This window comes from Dysidea avara, chromosome 3 (assembly GCF_963678975.1).
Source record: "Dysidea avara chromosome 3, odDysAvar1.4, whole genome shotgun sequence".
In the NCBI taxonomy this organism is placed as follows: domain Eukaryota; kingdom Metazoa; phylum Porifera; class Demospongiae; order Dictyoceratida; family Dysideidae; genus Dysidea; species Dysidea avara.
Window position 1 is genome coordinate 32324760 of NC_089274.1, and position 18359 is coordinate 32343118.

At 39.5% G+C, this 18359-nt stretch overlaps 1 protein-coding gene across 3 annotated transcripts in view; it reads left to right on the forward strand.

The window, feature by feature from the left end:
• LOC136250729 (nucleolar pre-ribosomal-associated protein 1-like) overlaps positions 1 to 18359 on the forward strand; it is a 59592-nt gene that overhangs the window by 10980 nt on the left and 30253 nt on the right. For all 3 annotated transcript variants that reach the window (XM_066042957.1, XM_066042958.1, XM_066042959.1), the window contains exons 3-17: positions 224 to 523; positions 1666 to 1762; positions 1815 to 1897; positions 2207 to 2324; positions 2413 to 2518; positions 2609 to 2804; positions 3232 to 3369; positions 5823 to 5931; positions 5979 to 6119; positions 14973 to 15175; positions 15278 to 15364; positions 16247 to 16475; positions 16612 to 16666; positions 16720 to 16784; positions 16870 to 16999. In XM_066042957.1, the coding sequence (XP_065899029.1) occupies positions 224 to 523; positions 1666 to 1762; positions 1815 to 1897; positions 2207 to 2324; positions 2413 to 2518; positions 2609 to 2804; positions 3232 to 3369; positions 5823 to 5931; positions 5979 to 6119; positions 14973 to 15175; positions 15278 to 15364; positions 16247 to 16475; positions 16612 to 16666; positions 16720 to 16784; positions 16870 to 16999 (2057 nt within the window). The remainder of the gene's footprint in view (positions 1 to 223; positions 524 to 1665; positions 1763 to 1814; positions 1898 to 2206; positions 2325 to 2412; positions 2519 to 2608; positions 2805 to 3231; positions 3370 to 5822; positions 5932 to 5978; positions 6120 to 14972; positions 15176 to 15277; positions 15365 to 16246; positions 16476 to 16611; positions 16667 to 16719; positions 16785 to 16869; positions 17000 to 18359) is intronic.

Sequence of the window (18359 nt, forward strand, 5' to 3'; positions counted from 1 at the left end):
GGTACTTTAGTAGAGATGGCATCAAGTAGGCATTTCTAAGAGATACTGTAGTATCCAGTCCAAATGTATAAATAGACCATTTTCTCAGAAAACTCCTCCATACAATTTTTTTGGGACATGTCACACTCACATTCAAGTATTTGAGGGTTACCAATTAATGTAAAATTTAATGGTTTTTTAACCCCTGCACTTGTATATATGATTTTTGTTGTACTTTTCACAGGTGCTGTTGTGTTTTCAGTGTATAGAACAAGTGTACTTGAAAGCAGCTGCTACAGAATCATCTGATGAATTGAGATCAGCAGGACACAACCTGGCTATTAACATGATCAACAATCACATCAAGATATTTTATACCGTCTTGTCCCCTTCATCAACCAACATGTTGACTGCTGTAGGACTGAGACTATTAGCTGTAATGGTTACCCAGGGGCCATCAGTAGCTAGAGAATTATTACACAACTTTAATTTCTCCTACAAGTCATTTGAGGCTCTACCTTCAAAAGCTGGACATATAAACAAGGTGACTTGTGTGTTTGTTGCAGTGGGGTACGTAGGACATGATGTCACGATAATTGCATGTTGTGTACATACTATACATTTGTCCATAGAAATTAGTTTTAAACCAATGAGTTTATCATCTAGCTACTAGAGCTGAGCGATAATATCGATAGTTTGATACTCGCGATCAAAAAATCGTTATCACAATACGATAATTACAGCTTACTATCGTGATACTGCTGTAAGATTACTAGAAACATTGTTACCAAGTTTATTTAACTGTTTTGTAACTCTTTAGGCTTGTTTATTGGCGAAATGTTTTGGTTACAAAGCTAATAAGCTGTGTAGATTTATTGGCCGCCCATGCAATTAGTCAATTGCTTTGCAAAATGGTCTAGAATTCCACTAAAAAGGCTGCTTGAGAAGCTGGTTTAGCTGTTTTATAACTACTTGGCTTTCTTTATCGTGGAAAAGTTTGGCTGCAAGGCTGTAACAAAACTAATTGTAGAAATATCGGCCACCCACACACAATTAATTACCTAATTATTGCACTTACAAGAAAACAGTGATCTATGATGGTGTTAATTATGCATAGTATGTTTATTTATGCATTGAATGCTTGGAATTTTACTGAAGACCATTCAAAGTGTAATTATCGTGATATTATCGTATCGTGAATAATACTTCAATATCTATCGTGATCGTAAATTTTCTACTATCGCCCAGTACTACTGTACTATACTCTATCATGCCCCAGCAATATCACAGTGAATTTTGCCTTATTTAGAATTAGTACTGAACTACAGTTGTTAGTAGTACAATCGACTTCGATATCTACGGTGATGTGATATGAGTTTGGTACATTAGGTTTGTGTATATTGTAATACATCATTGGTAAAGTAATTATGCAAAATTGTTTGTGGTATGAAAGCTCCTTATAGGCTGTATATTGATATGGTTTCAACAATTACTATGAGGCCATCAATGGAGCAAATTCAATCGATAGGCGTGAATTGTGATGGGTTGCATGCTGGCCTGTATGTAGAAATGTGGAAGTATGGTCAAACTTTTGGATGTATTTCTAAAGAATGCAATTGCTATTTACACACCTATATATATATATATATATATATATATATATACACCCCTGTATTGTTTCTGTAGAAAGTTGGGTCCATCCGACTGTGTTTTATTCATTTTGCTGTTTCATTTTTGATAATTGGAACTAACAACATCATTCAAGAAGTATTGTCATTGAAAGGTGAAGAGGATTGTATTATATATGTACCTTTATGTACTTGTTTCTTTAACAGGATTTCTTAGTAGAATATTTTCATTGCTTACTAATGACACTGCAGAAGTGGTCTATTTGGTACTGAACACTATAACAGAGAAGGTATGTGTACCAGATGCTGTGCATAGCAAATTATTGTAGGGAGGAACATACTGATGTTTTTATGAGCTTCAGTTTACTTGTACTGCAGAGACATGCATTATGTAGGACCTGGCCATTGAATCTTTGTTAACTAAATGAAAGAAGAAGTGATTGTTCTATTAGTAATGAAGCCTAAATGAAAATCTGAATACTTTTGTGATTGAACTGGTATATACACTGGTATTTGTATAATGGGAAAGGGTGACAAATGCTATTGTTTTATTTTACATGTATATAAAATGTAAAGTGACATTTTGTTATGGATTATAGGTAGTACAGAATTTAGCCATTCCTAAACGAACCAAGTCAGCTTTTTTCACGCCTGCTTTGTTGACAAAGCTGACTTTACTGTTATCAAGAAAAGAAGAGATTCAATGTGTTGAAAGAGGTGAGTTATTTATGAAGGGATATTCACAGTTTGCGTTGTACATAGTTGTTACAAAGTTAATCATGTGGAGATGTGTGTTCTTTTTTAGTGATTTTATTGTCTGACTACTGTCGAGATTTTATTGTTAAATTATCCACTGACTTTCAGTGTGGGATTTGTTACAAGAGTAAAGGAATTCCATCAGCCTGGGGAAGGTAATTTGTTACCTGTCATGGTGTAGAATGTATTGCAGCCCATAATATGCTCTATTGTAGTAAGTGTATTGATTGTTCTTTTTTTAATAGATCAAATAATCCAACGTTGCTGCAATTCTTATTTTCCTTGAAAGAAGCTAACCAAGATTCTTGTCAACAACAGATTGTGATAGCAATCCTGAAGACTTGTCCGGACCTGCTAATACCATATCTTAATAACTTGTCATATTCGTTTGAACACAAATCATCTCCCAAGTGGATGTCCAATATGGAGTTTATCTTTAAGGTACATGTGTAAAGCAGGAGTTGTAGAGTGGTGTTAGTGGTATTTGAATGTTCTATTGGTGTTGCCTGTGATGATGTAATGACAAGCATATGTCTGACTTCTTATGATGTCACCATATTATACATCTGAGGCGGTGAAGTGCTATGACATTTACGTTTTCTGGCACTTTAACCAAGGCTTTTAAGTCTATGAACATGCTTTGCTGTGCTACTGATAGTATGTAGAACTGTACTCCTCTAGCTAATGATCTGCTAGTACTTGGTGTGTGTAAACAATTCTCTGATAAATGCATTGAGTTAATAAATGTATTTGGAGATAAAATTTGAAAAAAATTTCCTTATGAAAATAACTCTACTATATAGTACAATGTAGCAGAAATGTTTGGTTGTAACATTGTACTAATAGTTTGTTGGTACATTTCTACTAGGTCTACTCATCAATAGTAGAGATACCACACATACTAGAAGGATTGGACTATCAGCAGTGTCTATCATGTGTTGATACTGCAGTACATTTTACCGTACCTTCATGTGTCAGTAGAATTGTGTTGAGCCAGGGAGTACAGGTAATTCATGGTATAATATAATAATGGGTGCACTGAACTTTCATCATACCTACATACTGAAGTTATTATCTCCCAAAACTTCATGTGTATTTGGTACCCCTGCTGTAGTCCTTTTTTTTTTTTTTTGAATTACAAAATCAGATTCCAGTATTACTCACCTTGTACATGTATTGTTGCCTGTGATGATGTAATGACAAGCATATGTCTGATACCATGTGATGTCATCTTTTATTACACGTCTGAGGCTGTTTGTGGTCCTATAAGATATTTATACTGTTATGGTTCTATCAGTTATAGTTAAAGCACCACCATGCGTGTGTACGGAAAATAAAGCACAGGGGGCATGTCAAGATGCTAGTGCAGAACAAGGCAAAGCTGAGTGCTGTATTTGCTTTGAGGCATCACCCGAATGCTGTATTTTTTGTACACATAACCATAAGCATAGGCAGTGCTTAAGTGCTATCTTGTGTGCCCGAACCATGTCAATTTTTGGTGATCAGACTAGCAGTAAGCTATTTTTAGTCATAGAAAAAAAGGTAGGATAGTCTGGCTAGATTTAGCTGTCATGAGTGGCTGGATTGATTGCAGAGGTGTTTCTTTCTGCTGTTCTTCGTTTGTAGTACTGTGTAATGGGCTGAACATAGCTGAAAGCGAAGCAACCACTTTACTTTCAACTCAATAATTGATAGCTGCGGTGCACGTTCAAATGAATGCATTAACTCTGGCGCCATATTTTGTTTTGATGCAGTATGTGCGGGTTCACCGGTCATAATAATGTTACAAAAAAGTAAACAAACAAGTATAAGGAAATGTTAGGAATTTTAAATTCAGTTAGGGATCATGGAAAGAAGTAGGGAAACAAGGGAGAGTCGCCTACACCTGCAGATATACTAGTGAACAATTAATCCCTAATTCAGTCATGGGTATAGACTGTAGTAGGGATTAAATGTTCACTAGTACAGGTATATCTGCAGGTGTAGGTGACCTCCCTTGTTTCCCTACTTTTTTTTCTATGATCCCTAATTAAACTTAAAATTCCTAATTTTTCTTGTACTTGTTAAATTATATGCAACGATCTATTCAATTACTCTGATCATACAGTACGATAGTGCTGTATAGTGCTATAGTAGTATAGTGTTGCATAGTGCTGTATAAGGACCACAAAGGAGTAGATGTGGCCCATGAAAAACACCCGAAAACCAGCCTCACTTTTCCCAGACCATATTGGTTAGGCAAAACTAAGTCCAAACAAGCCTTCAGATCAACTAAGTTTCTCAAAAAATTATTTAACAGAATTTTCTACTGACTGACTGATACTTTCAGACAAGCATAACTTGACAGGCTATGGGTTTGATTTTTTCACTGTTTGATGTCACTTCGGCCCGAGTGGTTCCTTTTGGCATACTGCAGTATGCACAATGCATTCTTCATGGACTTACCAGTGTCCTCCTTTGTGTCTCATTCATCTTTGCCGACAGCAAAAAGCGTCAATTTGCACAGTAGCACATGATTCCCTTCGTAATGGAAATCGTCCGTATTTTTCATAGTGGCTACTTTGATTGCAGAGGTGCTTTTTGAACAGTTCTTGATTCGTAATACTGTGTAACAAGTTGAACATAGCGACAACAAAGCATAATGGATACTTCACTTTTCACATGATAATTGATATAACTGGGGCACGCAGCACCAATTTACAAAAAAAAAGTTAACAAACAATTACATAAAAATTGGAAGTTTTGGGGACCATATCACATTGATGAAAAGTACTGAAACAAGCTGGAGTAGTGCATGATATTAAACCAATAAGAGGGTTTATTATCGATGTGCTGTGGTCCCTACTCTAGTTGAAAATTCCAAAAAAATTTTGTACTTGTAGAATATACTGTACACTTGTTAACCAAGTAGTCTAATTAAACAGTCTTGTCTTGCATTTCAGTAGTTAGTAATCAAATTAGGGCAATGATCATGGTTTTTTAGTATTCGGGTACTCTCTAGAGTTTATGATTGAGTACTCACAAATACTAACTACTTGTAGTCATACCCATTTGACATGTATTATACTGACTTTAAGCAGTTCACAGCTTTTTCAAGTAACAGCAATGATACACACACTGTATTAAAGTACTGATGTTAGTGTTCCTGACAAGAAATTATGCCAATCAAACCCTATAGCCTTCATTGTGTTACTCCCTGATAGCAAATGCATCGTGTGAGCTGGGCATGTCATCTTAACAGGTACTCGAGTACCAATTTTACTCTCCGAGTACCAAAATCTTTAACGAGTACTCAAGTATTTGTAGTATTTGTTTCAGCCCTAAGTCATTAAATCTAATTTTGAATAATGAAGTAGTGTTAGACAATATTACATGTGTAATCTCCAATACAACAACTGGAGTATATGTGTTTTGAAATGTGCTCATTACTACAGTATGTCCTCTTATATTATACATTAGAATGCTGATATTACAGTGAAGTATACTACATTAAATTTGATGATTGTCATATTGAGGAGATCTGGTGATGTGATAGACTGGTATTCTGATAGTTTCACAGACACTACAGGTACATCCAATGTATACACACCACAGTATTATTGTATAGTTTATTAGGGGAGGACTTCTTATTGAGTTATTGTGATGGTGTCCTGAAATGTCTACCTGATGTTAAGACAATCATTTCCTTGAGGCAACTACTACACAGCAAGGACAATAGTTTGTTAATAAAAGATGACCACGGCAGTGAAAAAATTGGTAAATAATTAAGTGCAATATCACCCTCACCGTACTCACACATTATCACACTGATGCAGCTACAGGTATACAGACATACCTATATACGTGTAGTGCTTTATAGTTAGTCAACTACACTTACAAAGCTCAGTTGTGACAAGTATGAATGATGAACCTAGGCAAGAATTGGGTGCCTTTGTTGTATTTAGTGCCCACTGTTGTCAAGTGAGTTAAAAAGTGAGACAGGGTCTATTGCCTATCTGAAATAAAGTGTCACTAAATAGTGTGTATGTGTGTGGGGGGGGAGGAGGGGGGGAGCATTTGTGTAAAAAATAAAAATAAAAAAAATCAAAGGACAATATGTGTGCAGTTAGCAGTTTGTTTGAGCAGATGGATTTTCACACGTGGACTGGACTGACATTTTTACACATGCCATATACGTATGATTGTATTTACTGAAACTTGCTACTCATCCAGCTAAGGGCCTTCAGGGTATCTGCAACCTGCTACTAAATGTGAGTACAAGCAGTGGAATAAGCAAAATAAAAAATTTCTTTTTAAGGGTTTCGCTACTATTTACAGGTTATTTCCTTTGGCCTCTATTGCTCGCCTCTGGTTACCAGAGCTTCTCGAGGAGGAAGGAGCTCTCAGCATCCTGAGTAGGACAGGGTACCATGCCGGGGCTCTCCATACTGGAGCCACCAGCACAATGTTCATCTGTCGAGTCTCCACCTTGCTCAGTACCCTCCCCACTAGGCACCATGGGAGACTGGCATATCCCCTCAGATGAGTCCAGTCCTGTTGAAAAGCATCCACTGCTGCTGCTTGAGAGTCTGGTCTCCAACTGAAAAAATGTGGTAACTGACAAGTTAGTCGTGATGCGAATAGGTCGACCTCTAGGGAACCCAGAATCACCCAATCTGGTTGATCTTCTGGAATACTTGAGGAGCCGGCTTGCAGTCTGACCTGTCCCTGTCCACTCTGGATTCAAGGTCTGCCACAGAGTTGGATATCTCTGGAATGTGTTGAGTAATCGGGATGTCTCTCCCCAGGGCCCAAAGCCACATCGATGTAGGAAAGATTGTTCTCTCCCCCCCTCCTTCCCCAGGTTGTTTATATAAGCTGCAGTTGTTGAGTTGTCCAGCTGTAGCAGGACTACTTCAGTGCCAAATCTGCTACCATTAGTTCTAAGCATTTGATGTGCAGTGATTGTTCCTGCGGAGTCCATGAGCCTCCAGTACTCACTCCGTTGCACACTACTCCCTAACCTGAAAGGGAAGTGTCTGATTGGATCGCCATTTCAACTGGTCTCCAAAGTGTGGTTATTCCATTCCACTGTGTTACATGGTGTTGCCGTCAACTTAATTCCTCCCAGGCATCCAGATCTAGAGAAAGCATTTGATTGTAATCCTGGTTCCCCCTTGCCAGAGCTCCCTGTAAGCTGCCCTGTAGGGCACGGTAGAAAAGGGGGGCTACCTGAATAGCTTGCGAAGCTGCATTCATTCAACTTCCGTATGTACTAGGAATAGTTGGTGAGCAGATACAGCCTCGCACGTCAGGAGATGGGCTGCCTCCCTGCAAATTTCTCACCAGAGAGTTTTGTGATATCGTAGACCTTGCGGGACCGTTACGGATTACAATTGGAATCACTGTTCATTCAATATAATAGTACAACGGCATGGCATGGCAATGAAACATAAAGTATGCATGCGTGCACGTGATTAGTCCATTACATGGTACAACACTACACTCCTCCCTTACTAAGAAAAGAGTTACATTCACACAAATCAAGAAATTACAATCATAAATTTAGTACAGTTATATCTATAGTCTGTAGTCAAGAGGGTGAAGGGTTAGAGAGTTTAAGGGCCATAACGTTCAGGGGGTCTCCGCTCTCTCTGAGGGTATCTACTATCGGGTAGCGCTGCCTCAGTAGTGGACTCTGTGGTTGCTGAGTCATGAGGATGTACCTGTTCAAGTGAGACCCCTTCCTCTTCCACTTCAGGGTCATAGTCATCTGCCACAGCAGTGGTACCATGACTGTGAGTGGGTGGAGGCACGTCACCAAGGGTTCTAAGCTGATCAATGTGACGTCTCCACGACCGGTTCTCACCCAGGTAAGTCAGCGGTCCTAGCCGTTCAGTGATAATGCCAGGAAGCCAAGTAGGCCCTTGTCTAAAATTATGAGCCATGACTCATTGCCCAATGTAGAGCTCTCTATTTGAACAATGTTGATCATGGGCACCCTTCTGCTGTGCTTGTTGTCTGGGAGCACCTTCACCAATTGCTGGACGTAACAAATCGAGCCTTGTTCTCAGTTTCCGCCCCATCAGTAGTTCAGATGGGGTTTGGTTGGTTTGTAGCATGAGGCGTATTCCTGTATGACAACAGAAACTCTGCTAGCCTATGCGAAATTACTTTGAAATCATTGATATTAGCCTTCATGGCTTTCTTGAAAGTCTGAACAAAGCGTTCCGCAAGTCTGTTCGAAGACGGATGGTAAGGGGCACATTGAATATGCTTAACCTCATTAGACTTCATAAACATCTCAAATTCTGCCGCCACAAACTGGGGACCATTATCGCTAACCAACTGCTCAGGTAGCCCATATGTTGCAAAAACTCCTCAACTCAATTTGCTGTGCTGATGTTGACACCATGGGGACCACTTCAGGCCACTTGGAGTGAGCATCCACAATAATTAGGAATTTATGTCCTTGGAATGGCCCAGCAAAATCCACATGAATGCGCTGCCAGGGTTTGGCAGGCCACACCCATGGATGCAGTGGTGCTACTGCTGGGGCATTCTGTACCGATTGGCAAGCAATACAGTTGCGAGCACACTCCTCCAAAGCCTTGTTGAGGTCAGGCCACCACAAGTAACTACACGCTAACGCCTTCATGTGGGTGATGCCTGGGTGATTACGGTGCAGCTCCTCTAACACTATATCCCTTAGTTTCTGTGGAATAACCACTCGACTTCCCCACATCAAACAATTTCCTTCAATGGTCAGCTCCTGGTAGCGATTACGATACGGTTTGAAGTCATCAACAGTGTTTGTTGGCCATCCCTTCTGCACGTAGTGGATTACTTTAGCAATGGCTGGGTCTTGCCGACTTGCTCTCACCAGTGATTCAGAAGTAACTGGTAAGGCCTGTATCTGTCCAATTGTATACATGTAGGTGAACTCCGGGTTAGCTGGCGGTTGAATAGAGAGTGGAAGCCGGGATAACCCATCTGCATTACTGTGCTCCTGTGTTCTTCTAAATTCAATATTGTACGAGTAAGCAGTCAACAATAAGGCCCACCTCTGCATTCGGGCAGCTGCTAAAGCTGGCACACCTCGCTTAGGATTGAGCAAAGTGGTCAATGGTTTATGGTCTGTTACCAATGTGAACTTACGGCCATATAAAAACTGATGGAATTTAGTGATACCAAAAATCAATGACAGGGTCTCTTTCTCTATCTGGGGATAATTCTTTTCGGCCGCAGACAGGGTTCATGATGCAAATGCCACTGGACGTTCAGAGCCATCGGGGTAAGTATGTGATATAACAGCCCCTATTCCGTAGGCCGAGGCATCCCCTGCTAACCAAATTGGTAGTTGGGGATCATAATGAGCTAACACTGGGGCGGAGCTTGAGGCTTTCTTAGCAGCATCCATCGACTGTTGACACTGACGTGTCCATTCCCAACTCTCCCCATTCTTCAGTAAGTGATTTAGTGGTGTCAATATTGAAGAAAGATTTGGAATAAACTTCCCATAGTAATGTAACAGGCCTAAAAACGATCTTAGCTCAGCTACATTTTGAGGTTCCGGGGCCCCTGTGATTGCTTCTACCTTCTTGTCAGTGGTGTGAAGCCCTTGCGCATCTATTCTATGACCTAGATACACTACCGAATTCTCAAGAAAGGCACACTTGATTCTCTTAGCTCGGATACCATACTTCAGAAGTCGCTGCAAAACCTGCTCTAAATTGTTCAGGTGCTCAACTTCTGTTGGGCCTGTTATTAATATATCATCCAAATAGCAAACTACATTCTCAAGTCCTTGAAGTATGGTATCCATTACCTTTTGAAAAATGGCTGGCGCTGAAGCCACCCCAAAAGGCAATCTATTATAGCAGTATAAGCCCTTATGGGTGTTTATAACTGCCAGATCTCTACATTCCTCTGCTAGATTCATCTGCTGGTATGCATGAGCTAAGTCAATCTTACTGAACTTCTGCCCCCCAGCCAAGGAAGCAAACAGATCATCCGGCTTGGGAAGTGGATATTTGTCTACCTCTAGCACAGGGTTTAAGGTAACCTTGTAATCTCCACAGAGCCGTAAGGTCCCTCCCTCCTTGGGGACAGCCACCACTGGACTGGCCCACTCACTATGGGTCACCTTCTCAATAATGCCCCCTCCTCAATCCTCTCAAGTTCTCTCTCAACAGCTGGCTTCAAAGCAAATGGTACTGTTCTAGCTTTAACAAATTTAGGCTGGCTATTGGGTTTCAGGTGCAACTTGGTATTGAATGTATTCATATGGCCTAACCCAACTGCTAAAACAGCAGAATAACGATCAAGGAGCTCGTTTAATTTGGCATTTTGGTTGCAGCTATGGGAAGAGACCATTCCAATCTGCTTCCAGTATAAGGGGGACATTGGAAACAGTGGAAATTGAGAACTGAAAACTGAAACTGAAAAACTGAAACGGAAAAACTGAAACTGAAAAACTAAAATTGGTCAAAACTTCATATTAACAGCTACCTCTTAACAAAGACCACCTCTGTAATAAGACCACCTGTATAATAAGACTGCCTCTAATAAGACCACCTCATTATAGTAGTCATGTCAAGTAGGTCCAACAAAAAGGCCATTAGGTGTACTCATAATGTAATAAAGTATCAATCAATCAGACAGTACTTTAAAGTTAAAACGACAGCTGCAGGGTTGTACATAAGGATATACTATCTTACCATACCAAAACCTAAAGTCCATGGTCATGTCACAATGAAAAAGGGGTAATTGCATGCACAATTACTCTGCTGATACTGGATTTGATAATGGATTTCTCATGAATTGTGCATGATTTAAGAGTTGCATAGTTAAATTAATGATCTTGGACTTTGTGTCTTGGTAATAGTTAGACAATCGTGATAGGTGTCTTTGAGGATTTAAAAACCTGTCAATAATTACCTACGCCTCGGTAATTACTGATGTCACCTCAGGTTTTTAAATCTTTGAGGATGCTTATTACGTGTGCCTAACAATTATTAAGACACAAAGTCAAGAATCATTAATGTTGATTTTGTAACTATGTAACTCCTAAATCATGCACAATAATATTCATGAGAAATCCATTATCAAATTCAATTATGCATGCAATTGCTCCATTTTCATTTGTGACATGACCATGGACTTTAGGTCTTGGCATGATAAGATAGTATATCCTTTTTGTACAACCCTGCAGCTGTCATTTCAACTTTTAAGTACTGTCTGATTGATTGCTTATTTTAGAGGTGGTCTTATTATAGAGGTGGTCTTTGTTAAGAGGTACCTGTTAATATGAAGTTTTGACCAATCTTAGTTTTTCAGTTTCAGTTTTTCCGTTTCAGTTTTTCCGTTTCAGTTTTTCAGTTTCAGTTTTCAATTTCCACTGTTTCCAATGTCCCAGTATAAGGTGATCTCTCTCAGCCAGTCCCTGCCCAATAAACAAGGCCCTTCCCTCTTGACCACATATAAAAACATTTTTTTGGTCTGGTAATTACAACAAACATTTACAGCTATCTTACTAATGACTGGTATTTCCTCCCCTGTATAGGTGGTCAAGATAGTGCTGGACTTCTCTACAGGAAGTGTTCGTAAGTATTTGGTAAATACTGACTCCGGGACTAGAGATACAGCAGCTCCTGTATCAACTCAAACTTGTAGTGTTGGTACAACACTACAAGTTTGAGTTGAATACTCTGAGAATCACGCCCAGAAATTCTAACTCTTGGACTGGAGTTAGGACAGATTTCTCCTGGTTAATGATGAACCCCAGGGCTTCTAGGAGAAAGTGTCAATACTTCCAGATGTTGGACAGCTTCCTCCTTGCAGTCTGCCAGGATCAACATGTCATTGATGTAGACGATTATTCTGATGCCCCAAGACCTTAACAGGGTCATCAGTGGCTTCATTACGTGAAGGTCTATGGGACGCAGGATAGGCTGAATGGACTGGTAGCATATTCCAATCCTGTTTTACCATGAATCTCTAATACTGCTGATTTTGATAGATCTGAATGGTGATCAAAGTAAGCATCATTCAGGCCCACCTTCGCCATCCAGTCCCCTTGGCAAAGTAAGTCCCAAAGAGTGGGAATTCCCTCCATTTGGGATTGGAGACCCACTGGTTCTACTGTTTCAGGTTGATCACAAGCCTTATCTGACCATTCTTCTTCGGTACAAGGAACAGGGTGGAGGTAAAGCCGACTGTGTTGTTGGATTGTGAAGGAGCTACAGCTGTAGTTCCTTTATCTCCTTCAGCAAGAGAACTTTCTCCTTAGAGAATACTCCTTCCTGGGGTCTTTGAGATTGGGTTGGAATTCTAACAAAGGGTGTTTGATATCCTTTTATAGCATTCAATACTTCCAGGTGTCTATGAAGGAAGCCAGTCTCGCTGCCACCACAAGAGCTCCTTTACCTTTGGTGGAACCACAAACCCCATCCCCTTTGTTTTCAGCAATGTAGGGCTCACAACTGATTTTTGAAAATGACATGCAGTTGTACTCTTGTATGACAAACAGGTACATTTACTGTGCTGTTTGTCAGTAACTGTCATTTCTGTGGTTTCTTCTAGGGGTTGCTCTGTGGTTGTACCGAGGGTAGTAGGATGCCGGATGCTGCTTTTGATGGTATCGGTATCCTAATTTGGCAAGTGGCCTGTAGGAGGAGGCATTCTGAAAACCCAATGAAGAAGGGTTGGTTGCAGCCTTGGCTCTCTGCAACGAAGCAGGTATTCAGTGACTTCCTTGGGAAAGTCCTGCCCAAACAACATTGGAGTGGCCTTGATAAATTTGTCCTCCCTTTTCTGAGCCCATAGAACAAGGTCTCGGTTGTACACTTGCAGCACACGAGTTTGTCTCAACACTGGCATCTGAGAGCAGGCATTAACTAGTAAGGTAATAACAATCCTGTCAGAAGAATTTTGCATTTGGACGTGTGTCCCATCCATTAATTACTGAAAACTCAAATGGCCTTTACACTATGTCCAGCCTATTACACACAGCCCATTACACAGCATTACAAATGAAGAACAGTACAAGAAGCATCTCTGCAATAAACAAGGCCAGAGGAGACGGTCCAGTTGGTCAGGCCTGAGCTGGACCAATAATCTGGAGTTGAACCAACTAGCTGACCAGCTCGAACTACATTACTCTCATGCAATCTTTGGACGATCACATCTACATGTAGCTACGTACATTTTACAGATGTTATTGAAAATGCATGACACGAGTAGTTACCTAGTTTCTCAGCCTAACTAAAGCACAGAACTACACGTATAGTACCTCCAATTACCTTACAGTACAGCATAGCATTTGTATCGTTTTGTACAGAAATGATTGTGGATTCTACATACAGTATCACATGTGCTGACAATTGGTATTTATCACGTGTAAGGCAGGTGCCTTCTTTGATTCTAAACCAGCACACTTATATCACAATTCAATCTTCATAAAATAATCATTAGCATTTCTAGGATTGTCTCTCTTGGCTTCTTTTACTGGGCGAAGGGCTGGCAGTGACAAACCAGATGACTCATTCCACGGCAAGAAGCTGTACACCCATACATTACATGGTGGTCATCTGGATGAGATGTTGAGTAGAAATCACTCCTCTTCAACTACCCACTCGTCCTGTCGAGATACTGAGCAAACTCAGTCTTGCCCACATCATGCCATTTTCGAATACTGATTGGTCTCGTGACTGTCCACCAGTATATTTACGTGATGATCCATTCACTTCATACAAACCAGTATAGTAGTATACTGTATTTTTGTAGCTGTGTAGCTTTTTATTGTAGCTGTGTGAATTCACTGTATAGTAATTATATCCTAGCTAAAGGGGGCCATGCTGCATGGGTTCCCTGTGAAATTTGGGGGGAAAGTTGCAAGTTGCTAGCTAGTTTTACTTTAAAATTTAGCATCAATTTTAAGGCATTTTCAAGCCTTTAAATTGCAAAAATTCTGCAGTTCCTGGGGGTTGCACCCCCAGACCCCCCTTGAACATCTAATTGCTAGCTATAACTAAATGAACCATACAGCAAGTTTCATGCTGTGTCCCCTGTATGTCAAGTCTACAATTATACATAGTATAGAAAGTCTGAAGAACAACAGATATAGGCTTGAGCATATTTATATAGCTAGCTAGCAGTGAAATATCACTAAAATTGCTTATCTAAGTGTCTAATTTTCAAAACTTTCCTGTGGGGGTATGCCCCCAGACCCCCCTAGAATGCTCGTGCTTCGCACTTTGCACACTGTGCAACAGCTCCTCTCTCATTGGCATGTATATAGTAGCAATTTCAACATTATAGTCAATGGCCTGCCTGACCAACTCAATTTTCCCTCTTCCGGCCCTGATAAATCCAGTCACTGTGAAATACACTGTATATGGACACTTTCTGTTATAACCACAATGGTCAGCAGAGGTAAGTGCTACATACAAGCTATACAAATTGACAAAGGTAAGTCCATGATGCATGCGTTGTACAGTATATACTGCAGTATGCCAAGAGGCACGTGGGCATTCTGAGGTAACATCTAACAGTGAAAATCAAGCTCATAGCCTGTATTTTATTTTCTGTCTAATTTGTAAACTCAAATACATCCATTTTGTCTTTTAGAGTCATCCAATGTGTTAAGACAGACTATGGAGGTGTTATGTGGTTACCAGAGGTTATCTCATGATATCCTATCTGCTAGTGGGTTTGATCTGACCAGATTATTAACACCTGTTAAAACATCTGATGATTTACCTGACAATCTTGTAGAGATTTTGACATTACTACTGGGTGCTCCTGCTGGCAGTTTGAAATGGCATCAACCGGTACGTGTGTGAGTCGTATATGAGTGTGTATGGAAAGTTTGTTAAAAATCAACTGCTGTTTTGCAGTATCTATCTCTTACACCTATACATTTTCACTTATAGAAGAACACATTGTTATCATCACTGATCTACATAATGGCTAAAGCAAGTGGAGTAGCTACCAATATTGCATCAAGAATTCTTAAAAGGGTAAGAAGGTCATCATACAGTATGGTAGTCTGTATATTAGGGATCATGAAGGTTTGCACTTTCTTACAAAAAAAATATTGACCAGAAACCAGCCTCATAATACTTTCATGGCACCTTGTAAGTATTGGTTAGGTATACTGAAGTCCAAAAGCGCCTTCAGTTTTCAATAAATCTCTACAAAGTTTTAATATTTTTTTTGTTTAGAGGAAGTTTCTACTGCCTGCCTGATTGACTGACTGACTGACTGATTTACTTACTTACTAGTGCCTTCAGACAAGTATAACTCGATAACAACTAAGGCTACATACAGGCTTGATTTTTTTACTATTGGACTTTGCTTCAGCCCAACAGCAATGTATGCATCATGGACTTACCTTTGTGTCTCATTTCTCTTCTCAAGGTGTCGATTTGCAGTGCATGTTATAGCTTCCCTGCAATGGGAGTCGTCTATATTTTCCATAGTGACTGGAGAGACAGTTATTGTACTGTTCTTCATTTGTAATGCCATGAAGCTTATATATAGCTGAAAACAGAGCATATATTGACCACTTGGCCCTTTACAGTATCTGATACTGTATGTTCAGACAAAAACATCAAATTCTGGCACCATTCTTTCTTTTGATGCAGTATTCTTGGGTTCACCTGTCATAATTATGTTACAAATAAAGTAAACAAAAGTGCAAGAAAAAAATTGGAATTTTAAGAATTATAGAAATAAAAGTAGTGAAACAAGTGAGGTTACCTATACCTGAAGATAATCCACTAGTATATCCTCAGGCTCCCTTGATTCACCACTTTTTGTTTCTATGATCCCTAATGAAATTCCTTGCACTTGTTGTACATACATACATTACGTAATGTTATCTTCGTATTCTACTACAGTTGATCACAGAATTACCAACAAGTCATGGTTATGAAGTTGATATTATAGTGGATAGCTTACTATCACACTTACAGTGTAGACTATATTCTAATCACCAGTTATCATCACTGGTTGATACTTTGGTGGACTGTTTCAAGCTGTTGGCTAGTAATCCTACTAGTGTTATGGATACTGAAGATGTAGTGAAGGGTGATATCATCCAGGATGTTTCGCTAGAATCAATATTAGGTTAGCACCTATTGTGTGTGATTAAATTATAGTAGGGATCTGGTGTTATGTTTAAAGTCAGTGTGTACATGTATGTATTTTCAAGCTATGTCCTCCATGTTTGCAGTTATATTTTGTGGTCCTTTTTATTGTGTAGCTTGTGATATAGAACTACCTGATCTGTTAAATGACACTCCTAGGCCACACACCAAGTATGTTGTTGTTTTTATTATCTTATCAATTACTGTATGTTTTGTTAACACAGCTTATCATCAGGATATGTCACCAGTCCAGTATGGTTAAAGTTAGTAAAGAGGTGTCCCAGTGAAGGTGTGTTGTGTGTGTATGTATGTATGTACATGTATGCTTGCGTATTAGCTGGACATTTTTAGCCATTGTTTACTTGTTCCTACAGTGCTACTGTTACCACTGGTTACTGAAGTGTCCCTTAAACTATTAATAACAAGTGATCATCCTACTGGTATAGCTGACACAATACTGTACTACTTATTTGGAAATGAAACAGTTCAGCAATTCACTACATGGTAAACACTTTATCACATACAGTATACACCATCTACATGTGTAAAACTGGAAGCTGTCTGTCTGTCTGCATTGTGCATCATTACGCCACTAACTCAACAATCAAAGCATATATGAAACTTAAACAAAATTAAGTGTTCATTACCTAAGTTTGTGTTGTAAATTGCTATGCAGTTCTCTGCAATGCTTTGGTGCAGACGAAAACTTGAGCTCACGTATATTCCTGTCAAAGCCTTTGATGATCAGTCCTAGCATTAATGCATAGCACTGTTAACGGTCCAGGTTTCAGTTCTTGCCCGTGACAATTTTTCAGACAGACAATTTTTTCCTCAATGCCACCTTTTCGTGACATACTTTTCACTTGTCAGATATTGACATCACTTACTAACAATTCTGTACATGCATCAACACATTTCATGTTCAAAATGAAATGCTCATCATCTGGCTACCTCTTTTTTGTGTGTGTGTGTGTGTATATCATTTTAGCGTGGGCATTCAAAGCACCACTCATTGCCCGATAGGTTTTCTCATTGCTTTGATATCAATCCCAACAAAAAAAAATTAGATCCCACAATTCCATTTTTTTCGGGCATAATAATGTTCTGAAGGCTATTGTTTACTGATGTATAAAGAAACAGGGTGAGTGCTCTGTAGTTCTTTCACCTATCAGATGAATGTGCCTAGAGTGATATCACTTATACCATGATTGTGTTGGGACTTGGGATTTGCTGATATACCGTACACTGTATATCAATTATATTTGGTGGTGAATTAAATTTGGCGATTTGTCACTAAACTGCCAAATTTAAGTTTTGTCATTATTTCATACCTTGTGTTCAAACTTTTGAAACATACATGAATATTCATGTACAGCCATTGATAAATGGGTGAGGCTCTACGTATGCCCTACCGACAGCAACGATCCTGATAAGTGGGTGTGGCTCACAAAATAAATTGGGCTGCAGCAGGATCTGGTAAAGCGGCTCAGATCCAGACCCAGTTAGCGACTAGGCCAGCCGTAGACTGATGCATGCAGTGATTGAATCCACAACATTTCAGCACAAAAAGGATTGTATGCCACAGCATGCACACTTCGTCCTTGCACCACTCGCGTGCACCACCAATTGTTTCTTGAGAGCATTTCGCCAAATTAAATTTTTACCAACTGCAATATTATAGCAAATCGCCGAATATTAGTTTCGCCAATATTTTGCTATACACTCTTTGCCCTCTGGCTTTGTGCGTATATATCAGCAAAATCCCTCACAGCCATGTTACATATACCTTTTTGGTGCACACTTTTTCAAACTTACTGTAACATTTTTTGCTCATAGTAATATTGGTATTGATTCATAAAATTGC